Source organism: Stenella coeruleoalba (assembly GCF_951394435.1).
Source record: "Stenella coeruleoalba genome assembly, chromosome: 1".
Taxonomy (NCBI): domain Eukaryota; kingdom Metazoa; phylum Chordata; class Mammalia; order Artiodactyla; family Delphinidae; genus Stenella; species Stenella coeruleoalba.
In genome coordinates this window covers 20,110,701-20,131,538 of record NC_137169.1, presented here as the reverse complement: position 1 = coordinate 20,131,538, position 20,838 = coordinate 20,110,701, and the positions used below count along the sequence as shown (strand labels likewise).

General features: G+C 47.1%; 1 protein-coding gene across 3 annotated transcripts in view; it reads left to right on the top strand.

The window, feature by feature from the left end:
• Positions 1 to 20,838, top strand: part of PAFAH2 (platelet activating factor acetylhydrolase 2) — a 44,791-nt gene that overhangs the window by 4,385 nt on the left and 19,568 nt on the right. The window contains exons 1-5 of one of the 3 annotated variants that reach the window (XM_079920931.1): positions 8,085 to 8,216; positions 13,722 to 13,863; positions 14,832 to 14,985; positions 15,763 to 15,859; positions 20,436 to 20,504. In XM_079920931.1, coding sequence (XP_079777057.1) covers positions 13,774 to 13,863; positions 14,832 to 14,985; positions 15,763 to 15,859; positions 20,436 to 20,504 — 410 coding nt within the window. In that variant the 5' untranslated portion in view covers positions 8,085 to 8,216; positions 13,722 to 13,773. Of the gene's footprint in view, positions 1 to 8,084; positions 8,217 to 8,248; positions 8,282 to 13,721; positions 13,864 to 14,831; positions 14,986 to 15,762; positions 15,860 to 20,435; positions 20,505 to 20,838 lie in introns of those variants that run through there. The other 2 variants (XM_079920929.1, XM_079920930.1) reach the window with 2 other exon arrangements.

Here is a 20,838-nt window from a genome sequence, read left to right as displayed (position 1 = left end):
GTGAGCAGGCATCTCTGGTCCAGCCCCTCACAAACAGGACACCTGCTGGAAACCACAGGCTGAGCTCTGAGCTCTGGCTGTTCCTTTGGGGCCTGTATTCCTGGGCCAAGGGTTCAGGGTAGGGGCTAGGGGACAGCAGATTTGGACAGGCCAAGTAAAGTCGATTTCTAACCCTAGTTCTGAAGTCATTCTGTGCCATCCTTCTGAATATTTCACCTGAATTAGACCCTCTCTGAAGGCTCCAGAAGCCATGCCCAGTCTCCCCTAGTTTCTGGAGCCTCCCAGAGCTGCCCATACCTGGACACGTCCACCTCAGCCCTGGGTGCCAAGTGGTTAATCATTGGGGCCAGCTTGGCAAATGTTTACCTAGCAGGCAGGCTGCTTGGAACCCCAGGTAATTGACAGCCTGCTTTCCAAAGCCAAGGCAGGAAGATTTATTTGTCCTCTCCTTCCTCCCCAGGGATGCTGCTTGGCGGAGTAAACAGCTTTCAGCTGGCTCTTTGAGGCGATGCTCAGCAGAGGGGTGGGAGCTGGGGGCAGGGATCAGGCCCAGAGGTGGGCCCCGAGGAGGCGTTGAAGGGGCCTCAGACCCATTTTTCTGGAGTCTGGGCCCCACCTCGGGAGTCTGGCTTAGACTGGCATTCCATAATATGTGATAATTATTGCTGTAATTGATGGAGCCCCTGACATACATCGCCTCATTTAATTCTTACAAGCACCAGAAGATCAAGGGACTCTTATCTCTGCTTCCAGACTAGGCAAGGGGGATGCAGAGGTGAAATCAGTTGTCTAGGGCCACCCAGCTAGTGAGTGATAGAGCTGGGACCAAACTGCAGTCTGTTTGACATCAGATCTGCTGGGCTTTCTGCTTTCCCTCAAGGAAGAAAAGGCTATCAATTTGTTGAGAACTTACTATGTGCCAGGCACTATGTTGGACACTTTGTTTCAATCTCTAATCCAGAAGTATCTCCTAGAATCCCTTTACTGTGCCATTAACATCAAAAGAGTGAGATAGTACAGTTCATAAGTGGGGAAGGAAACACAGGCGTGAACCCCAGAAATAAAATCAGGATGGGCTACGATTGCCTCTTGTAACCTAAAGGCATCCTCATTGGTTGTCTATCAGGTCCTGCAGCCCCGCCTCCATACAGACCCTGATGTTAGCGGGCTCCCACTCCCCTGCACCCTCCAAAGTCCAGGCCACCATCCTTTTGCACCTGGGTCATTGCATCGGCCTCTGGTCTCTGCTTTCCTCTTGTCTCACTAAAACACTGTCTCCTCACAGCAGCCAGAGGACCTGTTAAAATGTAAACCCCATCTCCCCTTGGCTGTAACTCTGTATTAGCCATGTCTTTTTAGTTTCTGTGTTTTGATGTTTCGCACCAGGGCCTTGCTGACCCTGGAGGGACTGTCCCTCCCAGGGTAGCCAATTCCTATAGATAGTAAAAACTCACCCTTGAGCTTGCCTTTCAAATGCAAACTACCCAGTCCAGAGCCTATACCCCATCACCTCCTCTACTGGGTTCTCACACTCAGGGCCACTACTCTCCTGATTTATGCATCACAGGGTCAGGTACCAGGCAACTGGAGACAGCCTCATGCCCAGAGCCCACTGAAATTATTAATCCAGCCAATTCTAAGACTGCTTGTGGCCTCACGCACTCCTCCCGTGGAAACCACAATCAAGACCCTTGCCTGTGTTTTCCCCTCCCTCCCTCTGCCTCCTGACCAACCCCGGTGCTTCCCCATGTGCCCCCCCCCGCCCCGCCCTGCCCCAGTGGCATGGTGTGCCTCCTCCTCTTGGGTTCTGTGAGTATAATGAACTGTCTTTCCAATGGCAGTTGTCTCCTGGTCTGTTGGCCTCACTGTACCTAAATAATAATAAAACCTATATTTTGAAACAAACTCCCCCAGTGGCTTCCATCACACAAGAACAAAATCCAGGCTTCTTTCCACAGCTTAGAAGGCCCTCCAAGATCTGGGCCCTGCCTGCCCTCAAGACACTGTCTCCTGCCCCCCTCCCCAGACACTGTGCTCCAGACCCAGCAAAGCCATTTCCCCCTTAGGACCTTTCACCTGGCTGTCCCCTCTGCCTGGATCATTCTTCTCTCAGAGCTCATCATGGGTGGCTCCTTATTGACATGCAGGGCTCAGTTTACATGTCACCTCCTCAGGGAGGCCTCCTCTGAGCACTCACCATCAGGGAAGAGTGATAGCTAGCACTTCTTGGGTGTTTTCTATGTGCCAGGCACCATTTTATGTCCTTTTCATGTATTCACTCTTTGAATCCTCACAACAACCCTATAAGGTAGGTATTATTATTATTTCCATTTTGCAAGTGAGGAAACTGAGGCTCAGAGAGTTCAGGGACATGACCAAAGTCTCACAGCTAACAGGCAGGAGAGCTGGGATTCAGATCCAGCAGCCCATTTTCAGAGCCTATACTCTGAACCACTGCACCTTATCTCCTGCTGCAGAGTAAGTTTACAATAACTATTATTATTACTATTGTTTTGAATAGAGGCCAGGTTTTACCCACCTGTGTTCTTTAATCAAATTTGAATTCCTTTGGGCAAGCCAATCACTGTCAAGTTTGCCACAGTCCCTCCTGCTCCCTACTGTCTTACACCAATTTACCTGACTTGCTTGGACCCTGAAGGCATTCATGTTTGCAGCCTCCGCTCTGGGTGCCTCTTATTCGCTCATTCTTTTAACCAACACCCACTGTGGCAGATGCTGTGCTAGGCCCACAGTGATGAATAAGATGGCATCCATGCCCTCAAGGAGCCATGGTCCTGTTCAGAGGGGACAGGCACACAGGTCACTTCACTGCATTGTTATGTGTGCTGTTACGGGGACGCCAGTGAGTGTTAGGGAAGCACAGGGGGATTCAGCCAGGAAGGATTTCCCAAAGAAAGTGACATCTCTGCTGGGTTTGAAAGATTAGACAGAGAGCAGACCAGGAAGACGCAGCACAAGCAAAATGGAAAAAGCACAAACAAATGCATGGAGGTGGCTGAGTGCATGGCTGTCTAGGGACGAGCTTGTCACTTTGGATGAGAAGGAGGAGTGAATCTGACAGGCTGAAGGAAGTTGGTCCAGACCTTGAAGGTCTTCTGCACTTCTGGAAGGACTGCAGCTTTTGTTATGGAGCCTGACAGCAGTCCGAGGAGGATTTTAAGCAGGGAATGACATGGCATTGTTGATAAGCGTTCCACCCCACCACACCCCCATTTTCCCCAACCTCCCTTGAGAACTTGGTACCCACCTAGCCAGCTTGTGTTCTGCAGGCTGGTGGGCCTTTACCAGGCATTTGATGGGCTTGTTGATAACAAGACTGAGGGCCTGGAAGAGAAGATTAAGAGTGGGAATTCAGGCCTCCCTTGGCTTCTTGGTGTCCCAGAACTGGCCTAGCCTCCGAGAATCATTTTTGATGAGAGATTCTGAGAAGCAGGCCATTGCCAAGGCCAAGTAAACTCCCAAAGCCATGGAAGGAGCCAGAAAATAGAAAGGGTAATGCCTTCACCAGTTTTCCCCTCCCAGGGGTGGGTGGGCAGAATGTCTAGCCTCTTTGTTTGTAGGAAGCCCCCTCAACCTGGCCTCCTTCCTCTGGGCTCCATAGTCTCTGCTCCTCCCAGCTGAGGCTCTGGTGACTACCTCGGGGTCGGGGTGGGGTGGCATCCCTCAGCTATTTATTTAGGCCCCTCTCTGAGAGGGGAAATGCTGGAACAACTCTAGAGACCCTGATTCCTATCCTTTCTCTCCAGCCAAGGGCTAAGGCAGTAGAATATGTAGATCTGCATTTTGGTCCTGGTTTAAATTTTTGTTTATTAATTTTTCGGCCATGCTGCGTGGCTTGTGGGATCCTAGCTCCCCAGCCAGGGATCGAACCTGTGCCCCCTGCAGTGGAAGCACGGAGTCCTAACCACTTGACCTCCATGGAATTCCCTTTGTCCTGGCTTTGCCAGTCTTTAACTATAAAACCTGGGTAGGTCTCCTGGCCTCTGTGAATCTGTTTCCTGACCTGCAAATCGGGAATGGTACTACCGATGTCTCAGAATCTCTGTGTCAACTGAACGAGATAGGGTTTGCCAAGCACTTGGCACAAACATGATTCTTACCAGTGCTGGACACTAGCAGCTGGAGTTCTTCAGGTGGAGGGTGGCAGGGATGGAGTGTCATGGACATTGGATGGACCACAACGGATTCAACACATGTTTCGGCAGAGGAGACAGCACTTGCAAAGGCATAGAGGGTGACAGGGCGTGGCACAGTTCGAGAATGTTATGTCCCCAAGCACTTTTCTGTGCTTGGAGCAAGGGGGTGGCTTGAGTTCCCCCAAAAGCAGACCCTGAGACTTGGGTGCTCGTAGTCTATTTGGGAGGTGATTTCAAGAAGCAGAAGTTAGAGCATGGAGAAGACACAGGCAGGGGAGCACTAATGTGCAGCTTAGTGCTGTGAGCCGCTGGGCTCAGCTCCCCATGGAAACTCAAGAGACAGTGTGAAATGCACCTCAGAATCATCCTATCTAAGGATGGGGAGTCATCAGCTTCCATCATGGCCGAAGGTTGCCCTTGGGGTGGGTAGCACATGCCTCTCCCTTCCTGGTTCATAGATGCCTAAGACAGCCCTCGGGCAAGGAAGCAGACACAAGTGGGACTTTGAGTGCAGAGGCTCTCAGCTGCTGGAAACCACCACACACGGGGGCTCAGAGAAGGGATGAGGGCTATGAGGCTGGTATCCACATTGTCTGCTACTACCTCTTTGAGCCTCTGTTTTCTTGTCTGAAAAATAGAAAGAATATGACGTACTTCCCAGGAGGACTAAATGAGGTAAAGGATTTGGAAGTTGCTAATGACATGTCTGACACATAGTAGATAATCAAGAAATGGGAGGTATTAGGGCAGCTGAGCCCAGTGGTAGGTTGGGCTCAGCTCAGATGCCAGCTCCTCAGAGAATCCTTCCCTGGCCATCCTACTGAGAGTAGCTCACTCCTTTTATTCTCCATCAAAGCATCTTATTTCCTTTAGAGCACTTAATGGTATGCAATTATCTTGGTTATATGCTCGCTTATTATCCGTCTCCCCTCAACAGAATGAAAGCACCATGTGGGTAGGGAATTAATCTCTCTATTCACTGCTTGATTTCTAGTGCTTATTACTGTTATTATAGTAACAATACTAGAGTAGGACAGTTATTGTTCTTGATCTTTATTAAGCATATACACTCTACCTGCTAACAGGATGTTAAAAGAGGATTCACCCAGACTCCAACTGGGTCCCAATGAGATGACAGGAAACAAAAAACAGTGGCTCCCTCTGGGGGGGTGAGTGATTGAAAACAGAGAAGAGGCATGAGACAAACTTTTGGGAGCATTGGAAATGTTCTACATTTCAAACTAGGTGATGGCTATATCAAATGTTTTTTTTTTTAAAAGGTTGAGCTGGACAGTTAGTATTAGTGCACTTCACACACTTTGTTGTATGCATATTATAGTCTGATTTTAAAAAGTGTCGTCCAGCAACTTCAGCATGTAGTGGGGAGAAAAGGAAATCCAAAGCTGGTCACTCATATGCCAACTTAAAGTAACTTAGCAACAAGGTAAATGCTGGAGTGGGATGGTAGCCAACCAGAAGAGATCCTTGAACTGTTGGAGGATGGGATCTATAATGAAAGCCTGGAAAATCAACCACTTGCTGAAAACTTAAAGCGTTTGGGTTGTTTATCCCCCAAAAGACTAGATTGGAATGGAATGCAATTGAACTCAAGTATTTTATTTTGCAACAGGAGTCTGGGCCCAAGGTAGATCTTCCTAACAGTGACAAAGGAGGTAAAGGAGGCTGTGACATCCCTGTCCCTGGGAAGTTTAAAACTTAGCTGGCCAGCAAACATCCCCAGTATGGCCTAGTCTGGGAGTAGGAGACAGAGAAACAAACTCCAGCTGTCCCTCTCAGGACCAGGGACTCTAGTTAGTCCTGGGTAATCTGGGCCAGCTGCAGAGCACTGATTAATAAGCCAGAGAACCATCTCTGATCTGCACTAACCATCTCTAATCTGTTCTGCCGTCACCACCACCAACCACAGCTTTAATTAAATTTGGGGCTTGATTACCACACGCGGTGCTGCCATCACTATCTCCTGATGACTTTATCTTGGTTCCTGGAAGGATGGTGGTGGTGACAGTGTCAGGAGGAGAGGAGAGTCTAAAGAAGCCTGAAGCATGGGCTTCCCTGGTGGCGCAGTGGTTGAGAGTCCGCCTGCCGATGCAGGGGATACGGATTTGTGCCCCGGTCCGGGAGGATCCCACATGCCGCGGAGCGGCTGGGCCCGTGAGCCATGGCCGCTGAGCCTGCGCATCCGGAGCCTGTGCTCCGCAACGGGAGAGGCCACAACAGTGAGAGGCCTGTGTACTGCAAAAAAAAAAAAAAAAGAAGTGTGGAGGTAACAATGAGAACCTGCTACATCTTGAGACTGGTGAGGAGGTGACCGTAGCTGGGGGCGGGGCAGGGCCGAAGAAAGGCGATTCCTGTCAGAGGACGCCAGGAGCGACACTTCAGAGCACATCGTGGTGATGGGTGGGGGGGTGCAGTTTGGGGAGGATCTTGAATGCCAAGCTGAGAAGTTGGGACCTTATTCAGCAGGTAGTAGGAAGCCTTTGAAAGTTTTTTTTTTTTTTTTTGTGGTACGCGGGCCTCTCACTGTTGTGGCCTCTCCCGTTGCGGAGCACAGGCTCCGGACGCGCAGGCTCAGCGGCCATGGCTCACGGGCCCAGCCTCTGCGCGGCATGTGGGATCTTCCCAGACAGGGACACGAACCCGTGTCCCCTGCATCGGCAGGTGGACTCTCAACCACTGCGCCACCAGGGAAGCCCTTTTGAAAGTTTTTGAGCTGCCAGGATGATCCAGTTTTCTTATGGAAGTTTACAAGACTCCTGAGGATGTGGTCCTGCCTCCCTCCTCAGGTGTGCCTCTCTATCCCATCCCTCACACTCTGTGCTCCAGCCAGAGTGTAAAACATTCTTCATACTCCCCGTACTCTTGGCTAAGTCCTATTCCTTCAGTTCTCAATTTTAACATTTCTCTAAGATCTCCAAGAAACCTTGAAGACACCATCCCATTTCTCCCAAGCCTGGGCAGGTGCTGCCTTTCAAGAAGGTTCCTATAACCCCTCGCGTCTTCCCCATTAGAGCTCGTATCACCGTGTAATTCTTCATTTGTCGGAATCCTCCGCTGGACTGTGAATTCTTTCAAGGTTAGCGACAGTAACTTGTTCACCAGTGTGTCCCTAAGAATCAGCATAGTGTCAGCAAAGTGAGGATGGATGGAGCGGCTGGGGCCGGAGGGGCGGGGAGGAATCTCTCAGGTTCCTCTCAGTTCTTGGCCATGAGTTTCTGAAGAAGGACAATGGAATACCACAAGTGTGAACAGATAGTAAGGTTGGTGGGAAATGCGCCCTTAATTTGAATGATCAGTCTTATACTCTCACTGGAAGCACAATGTGGAGAACACAAAACAAGCTCACGGGCTTTCCTGCTGGCGCAGTGGTTGAGAGTCCGCCTGCTGATACAGGGGACACGGGTTCGTGCCCTGGTCCGGGAAGATCCCACATGCTGCGGAACGGCTGGGCCCGTGAGCCATGGCCGCTGAGCCTGCGCGGCCGGAGCCTCTGCTCCGCAACGGGAGAGGCCACAACAGTGAGAAGCCCGCGTACCGCAAAAAAAAAAAAAAAAAAAAAAACCCCAAACAAAAAAAAAACCCAAACAAGCCCAGACCTCCTCCTCACGGCCCTGAGAATAAAGCAAAGCCCAGGTTATCTCCAGGCACGCCCAGGAATTATTTGAGGAACGGTGAGGCGGAGGGTTACTAACCGGGACTATAAGCAGTAACCCTCCGCTCGGGCTTTGTAATCGTGGTGGCGGCTCCTCGACCACCAGGGGGAGGAATCACACCGCATTCCGGCCCTTGGGCGGTTTCACACCAAGACGAGGGGCCGTGTAGACCTCTGGGAATCGTAGTCCTGGGGGGCGGGTCGTAATGTGCAACCTTGCGCGGTGCACCTCGGAAGTTATAGTTCCGGACAGAGAGGCGGGAAATGGTTTTAAGCGCTAATTTCGAGTCTAGAAACTACAACTACCAAAGGGCCACTGGCTCCTGGGCAGTTTCTCGTTTCCGTCGAGTTGACCGTTTGGGTTGCTTCTGAGAGGTCAACTTGACTGGGTAAGTTTGATTGGAGAAAGGTTCTATTCTGGACTGAGGGGTTTAAAGACTTGCTCATATTCCAGGTCGGTTTGGGGGGCTTTCTCGTCTTAATCCCAGACTAATCCACATTAGTCCTTTATCTTTTCAGTTTCCTACTGAAACACCTCCAATATCCGCCCTCACCCTTTATTCTCCCACTATCATCTTGCTCTTTCACTCCCGGCGCCCCTGGAATCCCACGGTGAGCTCTCTCGTTCGGAGCCCACAGCCCCACCTCGAGCCCACGGCATCACCTCTCTGAAACGTGGCCTTCTTTGTGCTCCACACTTTTTATGTGCTTCACTCTTACCCTCAGTTTCCTGGTTTTCATACTAGTGAAAGAAGGGTCGCCATTCCTTCTTTCACAATCCACGCAAGTGCCCAGGACTGGAAGTCAACCCATAATACGAAATGGAGATGACAGTTGCTCTCTCCGTCTTAGCTTGAGGCAGTGTTGTGGAGCCAATAAGCTAATACGTGTGAAAGTGTTTTATAAACTGTAAAGCCTCCACAAGCGAGAGATTATTTTTACTATAATTATTAATGCTCTGAAAAACTCTTATCTTGGCTCCTTTTATAGCTCTGTCCCCTTGTTGCTCAAACCTGCCCCTGAGCACTTGGTGTCTCCATTCTCTGAGAGCAGGGTGTTAGTTCCTCACTTCCCCAGAGACCACAGACTAATGAGCTCTAAGACTCCAGAGAGCTTTGTCTGGAAGGAAGCCCCAGAGAAGTGCTTGTCTTGGACTCTGTCCTGAAATAGCCAGTGATGAAAAGTCCACACAGCTGGCCGAAGGGTGGTCCCTGAACACTGGAAACGGGGCCCCAGCAGGAGATGGACAGCTGCAGTGTAAGCCCTATCCGTTCCCTCTGGGCTCTTCTGGGCCTGTTTAGTAGACGCTGGTTTTGGGAGGGATGTCTCAGACTCGAAAAGGCCAGGAGGAAAGAAACCATTTTGTCAAAGGGTTTAATCCAGAAAACCACAAAAATCCCGGAAAAAAAAAAAGCTTACCTGGGTATGAGGAGAGAGAGACATAGCATTGTTAATTAACTCCTAGCATTTTATGAGCACTTAAAATGTACCAGGCCCTAGGCAATATCACTTTTCTTATTAATTTTCACTTATGAAATGTCCTCATTTTACTTATAGGGAACTTAGGCTGAGAGAGGTCATGTAGTTTGTTATGGTTATAGTACCTTCTATATGTCAGGTGCTTTACATACATTCATTCAATCCTCATCAGCAGCTTCATGAGTGATTTATTATTTCTACCATGTGGAGAAGTTATCAGAGGCTTAGAATTGAAGGCCCTTGCTCAAGGTCACACAGCCAGTTAAGTGATGGAGGTGGAGTTCAGACTGTCACCAAAGCCTTTTTTTCCCCCACTATACCATATAGCCTAATTTTTAGATCAAAAAGACAGAGATTAAAGAATTGAGAGGGTTTAAATCAAAGCCAAATAAAGCAAGCATTTTTGGGGTCCCTACTATGTGGAGAAAGCATGAGGATAGATGGTTTGGACTCCAAAGAAATGTAAAACACAGTCTACCTCTGTAGTATATCTGAAGAGATAAGGCATACATGTGTAAAAAATTAAGTAGCATTCATTGGATAAACTGACTGTTGAGACCAGTTATATGGAGGGCACTGCATTAAGCCTAGTAACTGGCAGGAACATGCTTCTAGGTGGCCATGGGGGTTAAACCAAGTGGTATCACAGTCATTATCATTTCATTAATATGAAAATGGTGGGCTGGAATACCATATACACTCAGTAAATACTTGCTGCATGCACACGTCTGAATAAAAGAAAAATCCTGGGTACCATCTGGACCAGAGGTACTTGACCCTTGGGGATCAGAAAGCTTGGGAAGCTTTATAAACTAATTGACCTCTGGCAATGGGGGCCCTAAAACCTATAGTTTTGAAAAGTTTTCCAGTTGATTGTGATAATAGTTTCAGGAACTTCTGATCTAGATTCTATGTGGACCACTTATTGGAGGCAAGTTACTGATTGAAAACTGCTAGAATACGTACTAATTCAAGAGCTGTCCTGAGGCAGCCTGTGATCGGTTATCAGGTGAGGGAGGCAGACAGTACTCAGAGTTGAGAGGAGGGAAGGTTGGAAGGACTTGGAAAGCTTCACAGAGGACCAGAGATTTCACTGGGCTTTGATGGTTGGGACAGGTTTGGATGGGTAGAGAGGCCTTTAGGCAGGCACCACCGCAAATTGTTTAGATAAGGTGAGCCAAAGAAGGTAGAGACACCTGGGCTGATTTCCTTGGAGAATTCCATGGCATTTATTAGAAATAACTCTGGATGCTCGGTGTGGATGTTTCTTAGGCAAAATTTGCAAGTCAGATTGGATTTTCCCATCTTCCCATTCTACTTGTGCATCAGTCAGTATGAGCCCAGGGAATGCAGATTCATTTTCATGTTAGCCTCACTCTGGCCAATTAGCTTCTTTAGTTTTTATTTATTTCCAACTTTAATTTAGTTGATGACCTTCCCAGAAACTTTCCAGGACTGCCAGAGAGTTGTGCTTCCCTTCTGTTTGGTTGTTCTCAAGTGCTCTCATCCTGATTCCTATCTCACGTAGTGTTCTCTGTTCTGATTAAGACCAACATCTCTTCCTGTAAGAAGCTACTATCATTCTGGTCACGCAGTGTTGAAACCTGACTCATCTTTGGCTCTTCCCTCTCCCATAACTCCCCAGATCCACTTAGTTGCCAGATCCTATTGTTTCTACTTTTCACACAATCAACAAATATTTCCTGGATACTTCCTAAGAGCCAGGTACTACACTAGGTGCTTTAAATGCATTATTTCATTTTATCTCCATAGCAACCTTATGAGGATGGGTAGCATCCCCATTGTACAGATGGGGAATCAGGCTTAGAGTGATCAGGTAACTTGCCCAAGGTAAGAATGCTAGGCAGCGAAGGAGCTGGGCCTCAAACTTGGGTCTTTCAGACTTTATATCTCCCATGTCCACGACCTCATTTCCAGAGTAGATTCCAACTCCTTAGCCTAGCACTTGAGGGACTGCTACCCTCCAAATCTGGTCACATCGTCCTTTCTCACCTTGCATCCATCACAGACTTCTCGAGGTTTCTCAAGTGTGCTTTCTCACCTCTGTGCCTTTGCTCACACATTCTTCTACTCGAAAGTCAATCTTCCCATCTTCCCCTGCCCTCCACTTCCAAGCTAAAGGAGCTCTCTTTCTTCTTGGAACTCCCACAGTATTTTGTCTGACCCACTTTTATGGCAGTGAGAACTTGCCGCTGCTTCATTGTCACGTGGGTGTCGTGTCCTGTGCCCCCTCCCAACCCGCCGTGGGTCCTCTGTACATTTGCCTTCAAGGGGAAAAGGTCAGGGTCTGAGACTAAGCAGCACACGTTCAGCTTCCTTTTGGCTGGATAGTCCACTGACTGCCTCAGGGGCTTAGCTTCTTTTTAAAATGAATTAGGTTTATTTTTAAATTTGCTTCAGAGAAACAAAATGAAGAAGTCTGTAGTAGAAAGAATATCACTTATTATCTTCCAAAGTTAAATAGAATGACATTAGTATTATTGCTTGTCAGGGGTTTTCCATTAGATCAGACAATTGGAAGTTGGCAGTGAGGAGATCTATGTGTTATAATAGTTCTGGTGACCTTGAGCAGCTCGCTTAACCTCTTAACCTTGATTTCTTCATCAGTAAAGCTCATTTATATACTGGGCTGAGGGGGTGGTGGTGCAGAGGATGACTGTGAGGAGAAATGATCTCTAAGTTCTCTTCTTGCCCAGGCATGCTTTGACCTGAACTTTCTGATCCATCCCAGAGCATCTTAAAGAAAGCAGAATAATGTAATGACTGAACATGTGGCTCAGGACTCAGTGTATCTGTTTAGGTGCTTTTGGTTCAAGCAATAGAATCTAAACCCAGTTGGTTTAAATAAAAAAGGGGATTTATTGGCTCTTGTAACTAGAAGGTCTAGGACTGGGTCAGGTTTCAGGTACAATCTAATCCAGAGATTCTTACAGTCTTCACAAATATGACTGTATTTCTTTATGATTCTCTCAGCTCTGCCATCCTCCACAAGTAGCTTCATCCACAAGGTAGCAGAGTGGCTGCAACAGTTCAAGGCTTCATATCCACACATCACTCTAGCTCAAAACAAGAAAGAACTTTTCCACCCTCAACCATCAAACCAAAGTCCTGGGCTTTACTCTGGTTGGACCAACTTATGTCATGAGCCCACTCTTCATCCGGATACTGATGGGGATGCCAAGGGATGATTGGCCCAACTCTAGAAGTTAGTGAGGTATCAGCCCCACCCAAATCACTTCTGTGTAGGCTTCTGTGTAGGAGGGCAGGGTAGAGTGGATATCAGGAAGTTTGATCGCATTCTCCACTGTCACAGCCACACTGCCCGTGATCAAATTCTGGCTTTGCTAGCTATATGTTCTTGGGTAAATTACCTAACTTTATTAAGCATCAGTTTCCTTATCTGTAAGATGGGATAACAATACATATCCCAGAGGATTGTTGTAAGGATTTAATTAAATAATATATGTATGTAAAGCACTTGGTGTAGTTCCTGGCACAGAGTAAGCGTGATGCTGCTGTGATGATGTGATTGAAGAGGGACGGAGAGCAGTGGCATTAACCCCAATTTAAGAAGCAGCCAAGTTACAGGAATGTTTTCTAGTCAGAGCATGCACACCTGCCATGTTGAAGGCTCCTGTTTGATTTTCTGCCCACATTATACTCTTCTGTATCTCTACCCCTTTCTGCTCTTACATTATGTCCTTTCTAGAAATGCTTTCCTTCTCCCCTGCCTCTAAAATCTTCCTTATATTTCAAGGCCCAGCATAAGTGCTTTTATAGTTAATAGTTTCGGTCAGTGATTTTGTATATATGTAACTGAGTCTCCCCATGAACAGGATCAGTGAGGGTTAGGAGCTCAGGTCTGGATTAGACAGACCCGAGTTTGCCACCTAGAAGCAGTGTGACTTGGGGAAGTTATTCAACCTCTTCATGCCTTAGTTTCCTCATCTGTAAAACAGGGTCTAACCCTCAGTTATTGAGAGAATGAAATGACGCAATGTATGTAAAAAGCTTAGTTCAGTGCTGACACAGAGTAAATAATTGATGGTAGTAATTGTTATTCTTAGCTTCATGAGGACAAGGTCTGTGTTATAGTCCATGCAGCAGTAACTGCTGTGCTGGGCACATAATCAGATAAACACTTGTTAGTGGGTTTTGAAGAGTATGGAGGTTCTCTTTCCTTTTCATGACCATCTCCTTACCTCTCTACCACCAACAACAGAAAAAGCAGCCCCTAAACCTTAGTAAAGGCAGTGTAGCAAAGTGGATGATGTGGAAGATGGACTGAGTCACCGGCAGGAAGGAGGGGTGGATAGGGGTGGCAGATGACATGAATAAGCAACAGGAAGCTGAGAGGAAACCAGCAAGAGGCTGTTCTGTGTTCCACCCTCCAGCCATCAAGTTCAGCCACGGCCCAAGTCGTTGTTCAGTTCAACTGGTGGTGAAATGGGGGTCAACCAATCCGTGGGCTTTCCACCTGTCACGGGATCCCACCTCGTAGGCTGTGGGGATGTGATGGAGGGTCAGAGTCTCCAGGTAAGTGTCTCCAGCACGTCTCCGCTGCTTCTGTCTGCACGGGACTTATCGATAGTGAGTCTGATGCTGCAATTCCAGGTGGGGGGAAGCTGAGTTAGAGCTGGTCTGGATTTGGGTGTAGAGCCCCTAGGTCTCTTTTCCCTGACCTTTTTCTTCCTCTTTCCAATTAGAAGCATCTCAATAGACAAGAGATAATGGGTTCTTTTTCTGGCTCAGAGGAAATGGGGCCTCTAGCTTCAAAGGTAGCTCTCAGATGTCTTGAGAGCAGATGCCTGATCCTGGAAAGGTTTTGGATCTCATCTTAATCTGAGTGTATGAGAGGAAGAGCAGTGGACCATGTGCCATTGACCTTTGACTCCCTGACCCGGGTAGGAAGATAGTCTCCTTTTTCTCCTCACCTGCCTTCGTCTATTTCCCTCTGGTACTTTGGTTCGGGACTTTCCCTCCATCGGTTCCTAGGTTATTCTCTGCTGGCCCTTGAACTCCCCCCTCCCTTGTGAGAGGCACATACTTCCTGGTAACCTCTCACCTACTCCCATGTAAAATGAGTGTGCTGCTGTTGCTTCCCAGGGGTCAGCCTGGAGGATTGTCCTGGGTGACACACCAATGCCACCCCATTCAGCATGAGGGCTAATCCCTCGCTCCTGGGACTCCTCCAGGCCTGGGCTCAGGGCCAGATTTAAATCTTTTGATATCTCAAGCATTGGGAATATTGTAGTACCCCTCAGATGTAATTCAAAATACAGTTGGCTGTTTGAAATGACATAAGCCTTACATGTATGCTAAACATAAAATCGCTTCTTTCTGGATTTTCTGAATACAAAATTCAGGTGTATGAATTGAAGGTAAAGTTTCCCTGTTTTGGTGCTTTGCTGGTGCCCCAAACACCTGCTAAATGTGTCTGTTGGGACATCTAGCCATGCTTGGGCTTCTTGCTCTGAGCTGCTGCTCTCTTTCCTTCCTTCCAGGGGAGCTTCTTTCGACTCTTCTACCCCTGCCAAGAGGCAGAAGAGACCACAGAGCAGCCCCTGTGGATTCCCCGCTATGAGTACTGCACTGGCCTGGCTGATTACCTGAAGTTTAATAAGCGCTGGGGAGGTTTGCTGTTCAACATGGTTGTGGGTAAGATCCTCTCCCAGCTGCTTGATTATGTTCCTAGGAGATCCCAAGGCAGACACAGTACATTACAGTTTGCATTATCCAGCCCCTTTGTAATGGGGCATCCATTAGCCAGTGTGGTATGGAGAGGTGGAGAGAATTATGTACATAAGAGCTTTGGTTATAGAATTAGACTGTCTTGGATTCGAATCCAGACTTTATCATTTACTGTGGGGCTTGGGCAAGTTACTTAAATTGTGTCTGAATATCTGATACTTTTGCAGGGTTATAGTGTGGGACGTATGTAAAACATGTACTCTAGTGCAGTGCTTGGGATATAGAATGTGTTCCATGGATGGTGGCTATTACTCATTTATCCAGCACGTATTAATTTCACTCTGTGCCAGCTATAGTGTAGATCAAAGAAACATTCTTAACTGCCAAGGAGCATACTGTCTCCTGCAGTTGCCTCTCTAGCTCCTCCCTCTTCTGGGTCAGATGACATTGAATCATCCCCTTTCCCCAAAGGCCCCACTGTTAGGAACTCTACCCACTGCCTTGGCATCTCAGGGACTTAGTCTGTAAGTTGTTCAGTACCTCCCCTTTGGATTTATCTGCCCATTTTCTGTTGTGTTTATGCTCCCTAGGGGAGAAAAGGGGAAAGAGTAGGTGATTGATTGTCCTGGGCTGCTTGGGCAAAAGGTGGTTCTCCTGAGAGGAGGGCCACATGTCCTCATCACACCTGTGCCCAGGCTGCCCTTCGCATTCAGCCGGAGATTCTATAGCCCTTGTCTCTGCTAGGATCTTGTCGCCTGCCTGTTAGCTGGAATGGCCCCTTTAAGACAAAGGACTCTGGATACCCCTTGATCATCTTCTCCCATGGCCTGGGAGCCTTCAGGTAAGAGCTGCTCTGCCCCAGACCTTGTCATATTCCTTGCCTGGTTGCAGCTGCTGAGTCTCAGCTTATTCTCAAAGGGCAGGGAAACGCGTGTTTCCATTTGTCAGTTTTCTTATCTACCATGTGCTTCATCTCAAGGCACTGGGTCCCCCTTCTCTAGAAGGCCTTCCCCCAGGCCCCTTTCACCCGGTGGAGCCTTTTATATCCTTGGCTTCTCATGTTCCAGCATTTATATAAATACTTGCTTTTAGCTTTCTTCCTCTATAACAGCCGAGAAGTACTAGAAGGGGCTTGAGCTTTGTGGTCAGAGAGTCATTTATTCCTACACTGAGGGCACCTCAGCCTGGGGCACTGGCATAGTGACGAGGAAGACAGACTCGTTCCCGCTCCCGTGGAGCTTGCAGCCTCAGCTGTAAATCTCAGCCATACCACTGCACTCTGTGAGCTCGGGGCTGTGGTAGAACTCTCTGAGCCTACATTTCCTCATCTGTCAAATGGAATGCTGCTCCCACAGTGTGGGTTATGAGGACTCAGACAGGCACCTAGTAGGTGCACACGCCTGCCAGTTTTCCTCTCTGTCTCTCTACGTGGAGGATCGTGGGGTGATGAACTGTAAGATCTCTTTCTCCAGATTTCGGGAAACACTGATCCAAGTTTTACAAGTCAGTATCCATTCAGAATTCTCCCCATGAATTCTGGTTTTTACACCTTGGTGTGTTATATACATAGCTTAATAACTGTGGTACATGCGTTCTTATTTAAGCTTGTGAATATTCTCTCTGTATGTTCATTCATCAACGTATGAGTCTAGTTTATGTCCCAGAGTGTTACACAAAGGCATCTATTTTTGCCTTTTCACACCTCCCACCCCCACCCAAACCATTGTCCACACTGTAGCCAGGCAGATCTATTTTAAAACCAGATATGATCTTGTCATTCCAGCACCTAGAACAGTGCCTGGCATATTGTAGATGCGCGATAAATATTTGTTGAATGAATGAATGAATGTCACTTCCCTATCTAGATCTTTTTTTTTTTTAAAAAAATAAATTTATTTATTTTTGGCTGCATTGGGTCTTCGTTGCTGCGCGCGGGCTTTCTCTAGTTGTGGTGAGCGGGGGCTACTCTTCGTTGTGGTGCATGGGCTTCTCGTTGCAGTGGCTTCTCTTGTTGCACAGCACGGGCTCTAGGCACACGGGCTTCAGTAGTTGTGGCACGCAGGCTCAATAGTTGTGGCTCGCAGGCTCTAGAGCACAGGCTCTGTAGTTGTGGCGCACGGGCTTAGTTGCTCCGCGGCATGTGGGATCTTCCCGGACCAGGGCTTGAACCCGTGTCCCCTGCATTGGCAGGCAGATTCTTAACCACTTCTGCCACCAGGGAAGTCCGCTATCTAGATTTTTTTGTTTGTTTGTTTTGCATTACACGGACCTCTCACTGTTCTGGCCTCTCCCGTTGTGGAGCACAGGCTCCGGACGTGCAGGCTCAGCAGCCATGGCTCACGGGCCCAGCCGCTCTGCAGCATGTGGGATCTTCCTGGACCGGGGCATGAACCAGTGTCCCCTGCATCGGAAGGCGGACTCTCAACCACTGCGTCACCAGGGAAGACCCTATCTAGATCTTTTTAATGGCCCTTTGAACTTAATTCAGCTGTTGTCATTGGCTTACCTGAATGCAGGTCCAGGACAAAGCTTCCAGCCTTGTTGCTTGCTACTTGCCCTACTCCAGCTCTCCAGACAAACAGCCCTAAAGGCACTATGTTACTTTCTGCCTCAGGGATTTCATTTGTGCTGTGCTTTGTGGCTGTTCCCTTTGCCTGGAATACTTGCTGTTCTCCTCTCTTCCTCTTCCTCCTCTTCATCTTTTGCCTGGCTAATTCCAAATTACCTTCAGCGTCTTAGTTTGGGTGTCACTTTCTTAGGGACACCTGTCCTGACCCCTATATTATATTAGGTTAAGTTTTCCCGTGGTGTGCTTTCATAAGTACCTCTCAATACTTAACATACTTGTAATGAATTAATTACTTATGTGATTATTCTTTAATGTTTGTCTTTTTAACTAGATTGTAAGCTCCACAAAGGCAGAGACAATGTCTGTCTTCTATCTTTCCCAGTGCCTAGGGCATTACCTGGAAAATAGTAGTTTCCCAATGAATATTTATGTTTTGCTAGGTTCCGTACATTCAGCAGGTATCTGTTGAGCACCTGCTCTGTGCCAGCTCCTTGGCATGAAAAGAAGGTGGGACATATAAAGATAAACAAATCAAGGAATTTGCATCCACTAGAGGAGACTGAATATGGATTCACATAACTGTAGCACATGGCAGGAAGTGGAGAGCAGGTGTGGAGATGAGGCTAGAAAGGCAGCAAGATGGTTTTCATTTTTTTATTAATTACTTTTTATTTTTGGCTGCGTTGGGTCTTCATGGCTGCACGTGGGCTTTTTCTAATCGCGGCGAGCGGGCTTCTCATTGCGGTGGCTTCTCTTGTTGCGGAGCACGGGCTCTAGGTGCATGGGCTTCAGTAGTTGTGGCACATGGGCTCAGCAGTTGTGGCTTGCAGGCTCTAGAGCGCAGGCTCAGTAGTTGTGGCACATGGACTTAGTTGCTACGCGGCATGTGGGATCTTCCCAGACCAGGGCTTGAACCCATGACCCCTGCCTTGGCAGGCAGATTCTTAACGACTGCACCACCAGGGAAGTCCAAGAAGTTTTCTTATTCAGTAAATTTAGTACCTGCTATGTGCTATGCTGGGGTTGGGTATGCAGGAGTGAACAAAATAGAGACCCTGCTTTCAGATTGTAGTCTAGTGGGGAAAAGAAGCTAAGAAATATTATTTCCTAAGCTGACAGGTATTTTATAGAGAGAGCAGGTGAACACATGACTTTAGAGTGGTCTTTTTGGACTAAGAGTCTGTATTGAGGCCTCAGATCTCAATAAACTGGGGTGAATCAGTTATAAATACTCTTCATTAACCATAGGGAAATTCCAAGAAAAGGGGCAGGGAGGTAAAGGGACATGGTTTCCTCTTGTTGCATCTGTGGTTAATTCAGGATCTGAAATCCTTCGCGTGAGTCACAGACCTCTGGCTTCCCATCCCAGGGAGGAGTATATATATTTAAACACTACCTCGCCATTTTTAATGTGCCTCTGTCTCCTTTGGTTCCCACACAGTCCTGTGAGGTACGTGGGGAGGGGGATGCATATTACAGATGAGCAAATAGGCTCTGAAAGGCAGACTTGTCCAAAGTTACAGTTTAAACTGGGAAGGGATCAGAAATCTCTGGCTCTCAAGTCCAGTTCTTTGCCTCCCTGAGAGAAGTGAGAAGGTGAAAAGAAACTTAAGACACTGACTTTCCGCATCAGGTAGGATCTGAGTAAGTTGTATTTCACAGAAAAACCCCAAGCAGTAGTGACCTAAATAACATAAAATTTATTTTTTGCTGAGATAAAAAGAAAGCTAGAGGTAGACAGAGCTGATATGATAGTTCTACAAAGCTGTCAGAAAACTAGACGTGTAGCTTCTATTTCTAAGGGTATCTCATGACCCAGGCTGCTTTAGGTCTAACCATTACATCCGCAGTCTATTCAATAGGAAGGGAGAACTCTTCTGAAAGTTCTATGTAACACAACTGCTTACATCCCATTGACTAGAGCTGCTCTGTCCGTTATTGGTAGCTTCTAACCACATGTGTATATTGAACATTTGAAATATGGCTGGTCCAAACTGAGATGTGCTATAAGTATAAAACACACATTGGATTGCAAAGACTTCATATGAAAAAAAAAAGAGAATGTAATAAAATATTTCATTAATTTAAAAATTTTGATTATATGTTCAAATGATGTTTTGGCTATATTGGGTTAAATAATATATATTATTAAAATTAATTCTACCTCTTTCTTTTTACTTTTTAAAATATATCTACTAGAAAGTTTTAAATTACTTGGGAGGATAGCATTATATTTCTATTACTGGGCTAGAACTTAATCACACAGACAAACCTGGCTGCAGAGAGGCTGGGAAATGTCATATTTTTTTGCATGACAATGTCTTCAGCTGAAAATTAGATTCTATTATTAAGGAGGAAGGGAAAAATAGGTGTTTGGAGTAGGCAATTAGCAGTGTCTGCCATATTTTTTCTGGAAAGTTGGAGGACAGACCAAAAAAACCCACATGTTAAATCTCAGATGCATATTTGCATATTAAAGAAATAGCCAGAGTCCCTGTCCTCAAGGAGCTTACCAACTAAGTTGGGAGACATACAATATATAGACAATAAGAATGCAATTGTTTGAAGTAGCCAAACTATTGGGCTTGGGGGTGGAGGAGATGCGTCAGTGTATGGGGTTGAAAACCACGGTGGATTGACTTGCACATGCTCCCTGGAGGAGGACACTGGAGCCTTGGTGAGAGCAGGGGTATGCTGGCTGGAAAAAGCTGCTGGGCCAGGGCTGCTGCAAATGAAACTTCCTCCATTCCATTTGTTGAGATGGCTACTAGCAGAGCATGGTTGGACTAGGGGCTAAGGGTAGGCCATTCTTTTGATCACTTCTCTCGGTTCCTTCCTGGATCTTTAGGACACTGTATTCAGCCTTCTGCATGGAGCTGGCCTCCCATGGCTTTGTGGTTGCTGTACCAGAGCACAGGTGAGGGATGACAGTCACAGTGAACCATCATGGGTTGGGTGCCTGCAGTGGGCTAGGGTACAGGCTAGTTCCCTATAGATATATTATTTCTAGTCCTCACAACACTATGCAAGGTAGGGGTTATATTCATTTTAAAGGTGAGGAAACCAAGGTTCAAAGATGTTGAATAACTTGCTGAAAGTGACATAGCTGAATTGGGGTTCAAACCCAGGTCAGTCTCCAAAGTCCACATTTTTTTCTACTCCTATGTGTGCCCCCGATCTTTTTCCCTATTAGCTAAAGGATAAACTAGAATGTCTTGGCTGAAAAGGAGGATTTGGTAAAGGGGAGAAAT